Source organism: Ictalurus punctatus, chromosome 29 (genome assembly GCF_001660625.3).
Source record: "Ictalurus punctatus breed USDA103 chromosome 29, Coco_2.0, whole genome shotgun sequence".
NCBI classification, from domain to species: domain Eukaryota; kingdom Metazoa; phylum Chordata; class Actinopteri; order Siluriformes; family Ictaluridae; genus Ictalurus; species Ictalurus punctatus.
This window is the reverse complement of record NC_030444.2, coordinates 15,442,067-15,455,604: the sequence shown is the minus strand read 5'-3', so window position 1 is coordinate 15,455,604 and position 13,538 is coordinate 15,442,067. Positions and strand designations below refer to the sequence as shown.

At 38.8% G+C, this 13,538-nt stretch overlaps 2 protein-coding genes across 2 annotated transcripts; one reads left to right on the top strand and one right to left on the bottom strand.

Moving 5' to 3' along the window:
- The first annotated feature begins 2,163 nt into the window (after positions 1-2,163).
- LOC128629445 (sodium/hydrogen exchanger 9B2-like) lies at positions 2,164-2,939 on the top strand. Its single transcript, XM_053677596.1, has 2 exons — positions 2,164-2,360; positions 2,682-2,939. Exons 1-2 carry the CDS (start codon positions 2,283-2,285, stop codon positions 2,886-2,888), a joined length of 285 nt encoding a protein of 94 aa, XP_053533571.1. The 5' UTR covers positions 2,164-2,282; the 3' UTR covers positions 2,889-2,939.
- A 5,107-nt stretch (positions 2,940-8,046) lies between these two features.
- On the bottom strand, positions 8,047-10,801 carry LOC128629444 (putative C-type lectin domain family 20 member A). Its single transcript, XM_053677595.1, has 4 exons — positions 10,212-10,801; positions 9,738-10,079; positions 8,820-8,911; positions 8,047-8,648 (listed from the first exon to the last, which is right to left on the bottom strand). Exons 1-4 carry the CDS (start codon positions 10,546-10,548, stop codon positions 8,562-8,564), a joined length of 858 nt encoding a protein of 285 aa, XP_053533570.1. The 5' UTR covers positions 10,549-10,801; the 3' UTR covers positions 8,047-8,561.
- Positions 10,802-13,538: the final 2,737 nt, after the last annotated feature.

Genomic DNA, 13,538 nt, shown 5'->3' with positions numbered 1-13,538 from the left:
AGCAGTCACATGCAAACTTCATCACCTGCTCAGATGAACAAGTAGGAGGATCTTTACCTGTCATGGTGGTCATGATGATTGTTCTAATAGGATTTTCAGTGCATGTGTCTACATGAAAGTATATTTTTACTAATGAAATAAATCTGGTGTTTGGTTCTGTAGCACCTCCAGTTGTGTTTGTGTTACTGATTGTTCTACTGCCGACTTCTGGTCAATGTAAGTATTGCAGTTGATATTAATTGTGGAATTGCACACCATAGGACGCTTATTTCTACAATGGCTACAGAATAGTTACTAAAGGTTTATATTCCTGTCACGTGAAGGAGGCGCGGACAGAAGCAAGTGCAGGTTAGGTAGTTTAACCCAAAAACAACAAGTCCAAAGTTTAATGCAAAAATCCACAACGTAAAACAGGCGGAGGTCAGGCGGTCAGACTCAACAAGACTCGGCAGAGAAACGAGAACAAAGTCAACACCAGGAACACAAACACGATATCACTGCTTGGTACAGACAGAGAATGTCGTGGATAAATCAACCTTTCCAGCCTAAGTCAAAAACTTCAGAGACGGAGGGGTTAGCAGATGTCAAAAAGTAAATAAACTTTATTGAAAACCAACTAAGTGTGAGAGTCTGCAGAAAGTCCAAATTATGCAAACACACACAGCCCTTTATATACCTTTCTCCACAGCGTAGTCATTGTAGGCGTGGTTTTGCCTTTCCTCATTAAAAACAGACCAATCTTCTTCACCACAATTAAATATTCATGTCTGTGTGTTAAATTTGTGGAGCGTGCCAAGAGAGTTGTTTTTTCTCAAAACAATTTCATGAGGTCCGGTTTGTTTGTGTTACTGATTGTTCTACTGCCAGCTTCTGGTCAATGTAAGTATTGCAGTTAATATTATTTGTAGAATTACATTTTATAGAACACCTTTCTGAATTCTGACTACAAAATAGTTACAAGAGGTTTATATTCAAAATTGTTTATTGATGATATTAATGTATATTATTAATGCCTTTAGGTACAGAAATGGAAACAAAACAAGAAATGAGTATATATTTATAACTGTAGATTTGGAAGAAGAAAATTAAAGTAAAAGTGTCAAGTGCATTATATATGACTGTCCAAAGTACACACCGTGTATTTACAGGTTCTGTTACAATCTTCTATATAAGAATTATTCTTTACTATGACACACTGATGCATTAAAGGGGTCATTTGATGCTGTTGAATGTTTTCCTTTTTATTTAGTGTGTAATCTATCTTTGTGTGCATGTATAAGATCTGCAACGTTACAAAGCTCATCATCACAAAGGGATTTATTCTGTCTAACAGAGAGCACTGCTCCAGACCCGCCTAAAACGCCTTGATTGAAGTCCAGATATTACTTCCGCAAACATCTGCGTCACTGTTTGAAATTTTAGCATAATCCCGCCCAAAGGCAGGCACGAAGAAAGAAGGCGAGACTTCAGTGAACTGTTTGGCGTCATGCCGTGGAGACGCTGTGTGTTTCGATGTTTCGAAACCCGTTTGTCTGGCCTTATGAAAACTCTTTCTTTATGTAAATATATTTTCTGCATGTAGATAATAAATCGTTTTATTTCCCTCTTCACTTCTCTTCATCCTTTTTTCTGCTTCTTTTTCCCTTTTTCTTTTTTATTTTCTTTCTTTATTCCATTTCTTTTTTCCATCACTGAATTACTAATTGTTAACTGAATTTACTTTTTACTCTTCCAACTGTTTCTTTTCTTTCTTTTTAAATGTTCCTCTGCTTTCTCCTTTTTCTTACTTTCCTTTTTGTCCTTTTGCTTTGGTTTCTTCTGTTATTGTCTTTTCTTCGTTTGTCCTGATTTCTCCTTTATCTTTTCTCTTAATTGTTCTTTTAAATTTTTCTTTTGCTTCTGTTTTTCATTACGTCTTGCTTTATTTCTTTTATTTATTTTGTTTTCTTTGTGGTTTACTTTTTGCTATCCTGCCGTGAATTCTCTTTCTTTCTTTCTTTCTTTCTTTCTTTCTCGTGTGTGTGTGTTTGTGTGTGTGTGTGTGTGTGTGTGTGTGTGTGTGTGTGTGTGTGTGTGTGTGTTTGTGTGTCTGCGTGCGTGTGTGTGTGTGTGTGTGTTTATCTGTATGTGTGTGTGTGTGTGTGTGTGTGTGTGTGTGTGTGTGTGTGTGTGTGTGTGTGTGTGTGTGTGTGTGTGTCTATGTCTATGTGTGTGTGTCCTCAGCTCTGGGTCTGGCCACTCTCAGCATTGCCCTGAGTGTGAGGATCTTCTTCACCTTCCTCATGGTGCTCTGCGCTGGATTTGATTTGAAAGAGAAGATCTTCATCGCTCTGGCCTGGATGCCTAAAGCCACTGTTCAGGTCACCTTCACTTACAGCCTCGTTACATACAGCTTATAACCTGTTTACGACACACTCACATCTCACATGTCTTTTCGTTTCTTTTTCTTCTCTTCTTTCCCTTTTCTTCTGTGTGTGTGTGTGTGTGTGTGTGTGTGTATGTGTGTGTGTGTGTGTGTGTGTGTGTGTGTGTATGTATATATATATATATATGGTGTTATTTATGTGTGTAAATGGAGTAAATAGAGATGTCCTGAGTCAGTGGTTTGTACTAATCAGGGAACAGGAAATGAAGGTAAAGTGAACGCTGCATGCTGATTGGCTGATTGTCTCTCTCGGCAGGCTGCGATTGGCTCGACGGCTCTGGACACGGCGCGTGTGAAGCAGGATGAGGAGTGTCAGCGTTTTGGTATGGACGTGCTGAGCGTGGCCGTTCTCTCCATCCTCATCACTGCTCCACTCGGAGCGCTGCTCATCGGCCTGTGTGGACCACGCCTACTGAGGAGACCCAAGAACCCCGAGTGGGGTGTCTTTGTGACTCCCCTGTGACTCTTCTACAACTCTATTTTGTCTCCTCTATGACTCCTCTGACTCTCTTCTGTGACTTCTCTTTTTTTCTTTTTTTAAAAGAATTTTGACCATAGAATTTTGCAGGTTTGTTATGTGTACACATTGCTCTTGATTATTTTAAGGCCTTTATTTTACATTTATATTTCTAAAGAGACGACTGAAAGTGGGAAATATAGACAAACACAATTTCTATTTACGTCTTTGTTGTAATAAAAAAAGGGATTATCTGTTTTAAAGATAAAACAGCATCATGCTGGAATTATGCCATTTTGCTCACCACAATAAATCAGTGTGTATTTTATAAAATAGAATTAAATTATATTAAATGAAATGTTAATCAGTTTTTCTCAGGTCATCGTGCTCCTTGCGCTCTTACGGCTCCATCAGTACTGAAAACTTTATTTATTTCTTTTCTCCTGTTTCACTGCTGGAATGAACACACGGTTGCGTTTTCATCGATTCTGATATATTTTTCATGGATTTTTTGTATTTATTACTAACAGTATATTGTATAGACATTGCAGCGTGTTACCGCAATACTGTACAAATGGGATCATACAGATGAATCATACAGGGATATTTGCATGACTCTGGTCAGTAATGACTCGGTGTATCCATTAAAGGATTCCTTGATTAGTATTCTAGGCATGAAGTGATTCATTTATCTGGGAAATGTTAAAACACTAGTGTGTCGGCACTTTTATTCTGCAATACAGACTTTAACCACAAGGTGGAAGCAGAGCTCAAAGCAAATCATCGGGTTGTGGAGGATTGTGTGACAGGCAGAACTCTTTATTATTCGTGCTCAGTAATTGTCACTGGTTCCCCTTCACTCACTCTATGCTATGAAATACTATTTAGAAATATATTTCAATTAACACAATTAACGTACAGTACACTGTTTTAAAATGAGACTGAAATCTGAAAGTGACTTCCTCTATCCTCTCTGAGAGACCACACGGGTAACACAGACCAAACTCACCCAACTATTCTAAAGACTTTGCTCGAGCGTGAGACTCTTCTGATTGTTCATCTACCTGTCAGGTGAGTTTATCTTTCCGAATATCACTTAGACAAATGTTCAGAAGGGCTGTTCGCCATGATTGAGAGATTTTATGAGACTAGCAGTGTTTGCGTTTCTGTAAGAACTCTGTAGATTTAGTCATTTTAAATTAGTGCACAGGTTTAAAATGACTCTCTGTTAATTAATCACTTTCACCTTTGTCATGAATAACTTTTTTTCAGTAAAGCTTAATATTTACAGCTGCAGTTTATTCAGTTGTGTAGGAAAGGTGAAAACTTACTGCACAGCAGGAGAAAAGCCTGAAGATTCCTGATTTCTGCTAAAATATTTATCATTTTCAGAAGCCATAGAAAGGATTCCTCCACCATTTTCCCCGTCGTCCTGAACGTCAGCGTCTCTGAAGAGTTTTGTGCACAGTGCAGTTTGCCAGTTCACTCATGGAGCTGCTGCTGGGGTAAGAGTCTTTATTAGGCTCCAGATCCTCTGTGACGCTGAGAAAGCTCTTACTGAAAGTGAGTGAGGCAGTGCTGCCCCCTGGAGGCTCTAACATGCTCCGAGGGATCTCGGAGGTTCTAAATGCCATGTGTGGGTGAATCAAGATCCATCCTGATGCTCTACTTCTGCTTGGAGCTTCTGCCCTCTGAGACTCACTCACTGCTGCTGAGGGTTGGCCCACATGTGCAGCCTAAAGGTTCTGGAGATTTAAAGCTAAAAACTCTTCTGTAATTAATAAAAGACCCTCATCATAATGACCATCATAATGAAGCCAACCAACGATGACCTCGGACATCAGAGGCCTGGCTTGCAGCAGTCTGGACGGTTGCTGTGTAGATCACCTTCAGGACTGGCTGACAGCAAGATCAACACCGACGTCATCTAAGGAATTCATTTTTAAATTTATGTGGATAGTTTTGACATGTTCTCTGTTAAGCTCAAGAGATCTCAAGTTGAACAGAGCTGAAGTTTTGCAAAAGCTGGGATTGAATATACGTGAGGCTTGAGGAGACGAAGATGGTGGGGTTTTGCTGGAGGTCATTTTAAAAGATGAAGGTGCTGTGACACGTGAGTTTCTTTGTGGGATTTGGTGGCTTTGTGATAAAATCCTTGCTGCTGAATCTACAGGTTGGTGGTTCAAATCCAGCTTCTCCGTGTGTTTTATATGTTTTGTGGAGAAATGTAGAAGGTGGAGTTAATATGGCAGGTTTTTGTTGGCCGATGTCATTTTTTGGCATGCCATTTGCAGTAATCATTTCTGGTTGCGTCTAGTCCAGCCGAACCCCATTATGAACGCAGTTCCATAGATTTGGAGAATTAGTAACTATGGGGGCAAATACATTTTCACACAGGCCCATTGGCCCGTTGCACAGCAGTGAAAGGTCATTAAGGTCATCTGATCAAGGTTTACTCTCCCTGTCTAGGGCTAGGCTGAAAATAAAAGGTGATTGTGCTTTTTCAGCGTATGCGGTAAATTATTAAAGTAATGTGCTTCTGTAAAGCCTTCCGTTATATATTTAATGTTCCTGCTCAACTGAGGTGTTCGACAGCATCTTACAACTCATGTGTTTACTATTACTTTTAATTCTATTTTACTTTATTATTATTATTATTATTATTATTATTATTATGCAGTATTTTGTAGCCTTTGGTTTCGAAAAGCGCTATTATAAATTAAGGTTTACTTATTTTACTTTACTATAGTTTACTATATTATTGTGCTGTGGTCATTAGAAGGTCAGTAGAAGTTTTAGACTCAGTGGGGGACCTGCACACTTTGAGACCCACAGCAGGAAACACACGCAGATCAGTTATTAAACTCACTCTTGTTAATATTTCATGATTAAAGTTAATATTTTGCACCTGGTTTCATCATTAAATTTCAAAAAGAAAAAAAAAGAAAAAAAAGTAAAAGGGGGGCGGGGGTGCGCTTCTAATAGTGTCTGTGGTGAAAGAACATCAGCAACATGTTCATATTTTGTGTGTAATACAGACTTTGACCACAAGGTGGAAGAGAATCACAAAGCAAATCATGAACTGTCATATCAAGCACAGATTGCTGCCAAGACAGGAAACATGACTTTTAGCTATTTAAAAGAAAACTCCACCATATAACCTTTCAGCTGGATCAGCTTAGTCTTATACACCAAAATACTGCACAGCATCTAGTTACACCAAGCACTTCTACAAGAACCTTAAAGGAACACTCCAGCCAAAATAAATCATGTAAGCAATGACACAGCTGTTGTAAACATGCCTCCTCGAGTCCTCCAGTGATGACACAGCAGGCTCATACAGTACTGGAACACCAGGCTGAATTACACAACTGGATTGTAAAAAGTACAGACGTCTTTAACTTGGCCATATTCATGCTGTATATTCAGCAGCGTAGCTTTACGGTGCATATCATGCAATAAAATATCAGCAACAGGCCTCGTCCCAGATGCAGATCTACAAAAGTAGGATTAGGATTGAATGTGCGTAGCTCTGGCTTTGTGGAGCCACAAGTTCATAATGATAAACATTTCCTGGATTGTGCTGTGTAGACTGGTGACTTTTTCTCCAGGTTAAATATGAAGTTCTTTGTAGAAGTAAATGTGAGGGCTTGTCTTACAGCTGAACGCAACCTCAGAGGAGCATGTTTGCTAGTAAAATTTATTCAAAAAATCTATTCTTCCTGTCTTGGACGACAAAACGAACCACAAACATACCATACAGACCATCTCTAGAGATTTTCTGGATACAGTTTACTTGTGGGCTGTTTTAGAGGGGTCCAAGTTCACACTCTGGATGCACCAATATTAAATTCTACAGGATTATAAATAACTAGCAGTTTCACAGATTAATGGTATTGTCATGTCAAAGCAAACTAGCAGCTCAATTTCCCATAATGCACCACGAACTACAAACATGGCCGATGACTACAACTCCCAACGGAATACAGACAAGGCACCTTCTCCTGAGGACTAATCACACACACCTGTTCCCGATCACACTGACAATCACAAAACACTACTTAAGAGACTGCTCAGTCACATCTTCTATATTTTACCAAGCCGTGCCATTGTTTTGCTTATTCTGGGTTTGATTCTGCTTTACCTGCTAGCCTGATCACTGCAGGTCTTTATTTATGTCTTTTGCCTTGTGCTCTCGGTATTATAATCTTTATTAAAGCTTCACTTGCATCCATCCTAACCCTCATTATGGGACAGGTATCACCATATTCTAGTAATATTGACGTTTAACAGGAAAATCCACCCTGAGAAATCTGAGAAGGGTTACAAAGCTATTTCAAAGGCTCTGGGACTCCAAAGAACCACGGTGAGAGCCGTTATCTCCAACCGGAACAATTCAGCACAGTAGTGAACCTTCCCAGAAGTGGCCGACCCAGAAAGAGTGTCTTATTACACAGTTGAGGGTAAATCAAACCTGCAAATTAAATACTACATTAAATCCTAATGTCAGTGCAAAACTGTCCACATTTCCTTATGTCCAGCAGTCAGAGAGCCTGTGCTGGGATTTGGAGTCAACACTTCTGTTACTCAGCTAGTGCAGCCTTCAGATGTTGGCATGAAGCAGGTGATTGAGCGATTCACACCAACTAACCAACCCAGTTACTATTTAAAATCAGAGAGATCCAAAATACAACAAATGAACATTCTGAACTTTCAGCAGTTGCATGTCACAGCCGATGAAAATTAGACTCCACAAACTCAGTGGCTCTTTTTCTATAAGTTATAAAAGCAAGGCAGACTGGAAGCAGTCACATGCAAACCTCATCACCTGCTCACCAAACAGACGAACAAGTAGGAGGATCTTTACCTGTCATGGTGGTCATGATGATTGTTCTAATAGGATTTTCAGTGCATGTGTCTACATGAAAGTATATTTTTACTAATGAAATAAATCTGGTGTTTGGATCTGTAGCACCTCCAGTTTTGTTTGTGTTACTGATTGTTCTACTGCCGACTTCTGGTCAATGTAAGTATTGCAGTTAATATTATCTGTAGAAATACATTTTATAGAACACCTTTCTGAATTCTGACTACAAAATAGTTACAAGAGGTTTATATTTAAAATTGCTTCTTGATGATATTAATGTATATTATTAATGCCTTTAGATACAGAAAAAAGAAATAAAATACAAGAAATGAGTATATATTTATAACTGTAGATGTGGAAGAAATAAATGACAGTAATAGTGGCAAGTGCATTATATATGACTGTTCAGAGTACACACAGTGTATTTACAGGTTCTGTTACATTCACTATATTCTATATAAGAATTCTTCTTTACTACAACACACTGATGCATTAAACCCAGTATTGAACATACCCTCTCTGACTTTCTCCTCATCACTGTGTTCAGTGGCCTCTTGCAGCAAAAGCTGAACATGTTCAATATTAAAAAGTTGCAGTGAAATCTGACTTTAAAATTTCGGTTGCAAAGTCAAAGTGGGCGTGTTCCAATCAGAGCAATTAAATATGTTTATTCCTCTACTTCTGGCTAATCTTGTCCTCTGACACTGCCTACTGATTAAAGCTGAAATGTTGTAGGTTAAATAACATTTCAGTCAGTTTGGAATCTGCTCGACTTGAAGGTGAGCGTTTAGACGTTACAGATCATCCTTTTTCTAGTGGAAGATGTTTCCATCTGGCTGCACCTTCCAGGTCACTGTGGTGTTCTCCAACATGCCTTTTTCCTCCAGTTTCTGTCTGATCTGAGGATCAGAATCAGGATTTAATTACTCAAGCCAAAAAGAAAAGGAATACGTGTCACTGAGAAGACAAGAAATAATAAAAGGAGCAAAATTCTTGAGAATGAAAGAAATTTGAGAGTAAGAAATGCTAATATGGGTTTCTCCAAATTTCACAGACATCATGTGACTCACCTGATCTAAAATGGACGACTGCACAGCAGGATCAAACACACTCCCATCAGACTTCACCTGCAGTCTCATTATCTGACTCCTCGCTGGGTAAACTGTGGAACACACACACACACACACACACACACACACACACACACACACACACACACACACACACACACACACACACACACACACACACACACACACACACACACACACACACACACACACACACACACACACACACACACACACACACGCTTTAATTTCTCCATAATGTAAAGTTTTCCCTCTTCAGGACACTGCACCGTCTGAATGAATATTATGATATATGGCTTAACGAGTTCAATCTTAAATGAACATTAATTGCACAGACACTCCTTTATGTGTTAGATTTGATTACGTTATCATTTTGTTTATGGTATATTTATATTTTTATACAGTAAAATTTCACAGTCATATTTCTAAATGACTTTTTGCACCAAATGAGAACAAATTGTGTTTAATTTGAACTTCATCTCCTTTCGTCTTCTTGTGCCGTCATTTGCTCGTGAACTGTGAGCTACTTTCTGCTGCATTCAAATATTTTAATGAGCTCTCATCAACCATCCCTTTACTTTATTATCTCAAGGGAAGTTTGCTCGATATAGCGGTACATTTCTGAGAGACAGTTTACCCAGAAGCCACTGAACACCAACAAATTGTACATGAAGGTGTTTATAAGCATAAAAAGGAGCATTTATTATTATTATTATTATTATTATTATTATTATTATATCATATCATTTTATTTTCATTTCCTTCTTTTGGCATCTAAAGATTTTCAAAAATGTTTTTTTTTCCCAAACAAGATACAGAAAATGATGTAAAGTCAAAACTTAAGTAAATAATTCATTTTTGATGTGATATTAGAATAAAAGAAAACAGAAGACTCACTGGTGTGACAGAAGAAATAGTTCAGGTTGGTGCATCGTACATCGTAGAACAGTCCGTTATTAACCACTGCACAGTTCTCACGGCCCCAATAATTATTAGGTTGTCCAGGAGCCCATGGGATGTTTGAAGCGTTGGTCCCGTCTGACCACTTCCAAGTGTCTCTGTAAAGCCCAATCCAGGAATAACCCTGGATATTCTTCACCTGCACTAACATGTTATTGTCTGAACTGTTAAGAGAGCTGGCCAAGTCTGTGTGATGTGTTCGGCAGTAAGTTTGAGCTTGAGGCCAGGTCAGCAGAGGACTTCTGATGCCGATGAACCTGGCAGCACCACTGAAATTAGCTGTGAAAAAATAAATAAACAAAAGTCACGTCTCTGTCTCACAGACAATATGATACCAAGATACAACCCAAAATGTGAAAAACCAGCCATCAAACCAAGACTAGGCAAATTAACATCAGGATATTGACTCACCATTGTAGCATATGAAGGGTCTTAGTTGTGTACATGGTTCATCCCACCATGAATTATAGTAACCTATTAGAACACATGCTTGTTTTCCAAGACGATTATCAGGCTGACCAGTTCTCCATTTGGTATAAGTAACATTCTTCAGTGGGAGATGGTTTAAGGACCAGCGCCAGCTATTGATGTCATTGTACAATCCGACCCAGGCAGATGTTGCCAGACCTTTGCTTGCTGCTTCTTTCTCAAATCGTAGCCAATCAGTATCACTTAGGATGGTTGCCAGGTCAGTGTACATCACCCTGCAGTAATTCTGTGCAACAGGCCAGGTCACCGGTGTCATCATCAGGTTATAATTGTGAGGGACGGTTCTCAGGACGGATACAGTGACTGGGACCAGACCTGCTGGTGATATTATATTTTATGAAACACACAGTAAACTTTAACTGGTGAATATCTGAATATAGATAATCCTAATGGCTAAATTAAAGAATTAGCAATGTATAATGAACAATTCCATCCTGCAGTTCAGTTCAGTGCACATGGCATATAAAATAAATCTGCATGCAGAGAACTGAATAAATTTAAATGAAAATCTCATTGTGTCCAGCTAATGCTTAATTACTTTAATACAAATGTTTTAATTTGTACAACATTATACTACACACTGGACTCTGGAATGGAAAAGTCTGGATTTTTGTGAGTCTCTGTTCATTTTTCAGTCTGACCTCAGATGTTCTACAGTATTTTAAATCATTTATTTGCAAGTTAGACTTCATATAAAGCTGCCATAAGTGCATTGTGAGTCGAGTAGTGGCTGTCAGAGCAGAGTATAATTAGGATATTTGTAGAGATGGATGGAAGGTGCAGAACATGTTTATTAGGGACAAAAAACAACAACAACAAAGAAACAAAACCAAAACAGAGAAAACTTAAAGTGTAAAACAAGGCGCTAAGTTAAAACTTGAAAGAACAAAATCTAAACACGGGGCAAACAATAACCAAAATCTCACTAATCACAAAAACACAAACACGAACTCAAACTTAATTCACGACAAACAAAGAGGGAACACAGGGAACTTAAATAAGAAGTCTAATAAGAAATATAACACCGGTGTGACTGATCATAACAGGAAATGGGGAAACAACAGAAGAAGAAGTTCGACACAGTGAGTGTCAGTGCCCTCTAGTGGTCCAGGGAGGAACTGCCTCTGGTGGGCTTCATCTCATCTACCAGCCTCTTCATCAAATCAGTTTTATTATTTATTTTAAGTAAAGTCAGTAAAATAAAATATAAAGAGACAGCAAATGATAAAGGCAGAGAAATATAAAGCTATTGTTTATTTACAGTTTAGTAAAATCAGATATAAATAGGGTTAGAGGTAAATGCAATATTAATGTGTGTAATATTAATGAGTGGTTTATAAAAATGCTCTCACCAGTGAGAAACAGGAGAAACAGATTCAGCTTCATGATGGACGGACAGCTGAGGAGTCAGAAAAAAAAATCACAGTCTGAAGGACAAAATAAAAGTCTGTAAGTATCAAATACAAAGTGATTTATTTGTGCAACTTTGTAAATGATTCTCTAATCAAGCTTTCCATCATGATCATGATCAGGTGTCAGGTTAGAGCCGATAAGCTTGCGGGACTACAGCATCCATCAGCACTGCTCATGTTCACGTCACTCACCAAGTCACATGATCACAAACACCTGGAGCAGGTTTATGCACAATGCAGCACTAGTATTTAACTCACATCTGTATAGCGCTCGGTCTAGTGTCTGTTGTAAGTAAGGTTGTTGTGGTTGATTTTCTGATCCATGCCATGTTCATGTTTATTCCATGTCTTGTCTTGTTTGTGTTTATGTTACTGTACATAGTCCTAGTGTTTGTTCACATGAGTTTCACTCTAAATAAAATACTCTGCACTCGTTTCCTTCTCCAAACCACCATGACTTAATGAAATAAGAATTAAGAGCCTCGTCGTAGTTCTGGACAGGAAGAGACCGTCTGATGACACGGGAAGAGACCGACCACAGTCTGTCACGTGATGTAAATGATCATACCAGAATAAATGAACGCTGGAGTTTATTCTCTGATACAGGGAAGATTACTGGCGCTTTGCTAATAAGAAACACAACAATGTTTACATTTACTTACCAATAAAATAAAATCATTCAGTAAGTTTATCAGTGCACGCCAAGGGATTTATTTTATGTTCTGAATATAAAAGTCTGATTGTATTTCTCAACATAGTTAGAACCCTGGATCTTACTCACTGTGAAACGCTCTTATTGAATTGAAATGGTTTTGAATTTGGTTTTAAGGAATAACATGATCACTATTCTTCAACAGGTGAGACCAGTTGGACGTTTGGACGTCGAGGTTGAGTACTAGTGTGTTTGGAATACAGAAGATACACTGAAAATGGGAATATGTGCTCAGTCAGATTTAAGAGAACATATTACATATACTTTACATAAAATACTAAGGATGTGATTTAGTTCTTATAGTAAACTTATTATTAAAAAGTTTGTAATTACTAGATTGAATTATGTAGCGTTAGTGTAATTCATGTAGTGTTCATGTAGCTCTCTCAGAAATCCAGTGGCCCAGGTTTGATGGTCAGTTTGGGTGATGGCACAGAGTTTGATTCTATTCAGTGCTTTGAAAGTACATGATCAAATCATGTTGGATGTTTGAACATCCATCCATCTTCTACCGCTTACTCCTTCTTCAGGGTCACGGGGAACCTGGAGCCTATCCCAGGGAGCATCAGGCACAAGGCGGGGTACACCCTGGACAGGGTGCCAGTCCATCGCAGGGCACAATCACACACACACTCACACAACAGCCTACCATGCATGTCTTTGGGGGAGGAAACCGGAGTACCCGGAGTTAACCCCCGCAGCACGGGGAGAACGTACAAACTCCGGACACACAGGGCCACGGTGGGAATCGAACCCCGGATTCTGGAGGCGAACGTGCTAACCACTAAGCCACCGGCGCCCCACGAATACAATCCTTTCACTTAAAATTTGTTTGAAAACAAACTGTGTTAATGTAACTCCGTTCACTCACATGGAACCGATACACTAATGAAGTAAATTCAGTGCATCCCAAACTTCCTCTTTAACCCCCACCCTCATCCCCATCCACCTCGAGTAACAATAAGTAGAAAACATAGATGAGAAGGAACAGAAGAACAAAACAGAGAATTAGTAGAGAGAAAGAAGACAATAATAAGAAAGAAAAGACAACAAAAACAATATTTCCACCAGTAATGGCGAATAGCAATGACATGCTGTTATGCTTGTTATGGAAAAAGAGATGAT

Coding starts and splice junctions, on each gene's coding strand:
- LOC128629445 (XM_053677596.1), top strand. CDS start 2,283: ATGGTGCTCTGCGCTGGATTTGATTTGAAAGAGAAGATCTTCATCGCT. Junction 2,361..2,681: donor TGCCTAAAGCCACTGTTCAG/GTCACCTTCACT, acceptor CTCTCTCGGCAG/GCTGCGATTGGCTCGACGGC.
- LOC128629444 (XM_053677595.1), bottom strand. CDS start 10,548: ATGATGACACCGGTGACCTGGCCTGTTGCACAGAATTACTGCAGGGTG. Junction 10,080..10,211: donor ACCCTTCATATGCTACAATG/GTGAGTCAATAT, acceptor ATTTTTTCACAG/CTAATTTCAGTGGTGCTGCC. Junction 8,912..9,737: donor CTATTTCTTCTGTCACACCA/GTGAGTCTTCTG, acceptor TGTGTTCCACAG/TTTACCCAGCGAGGAGTCAG.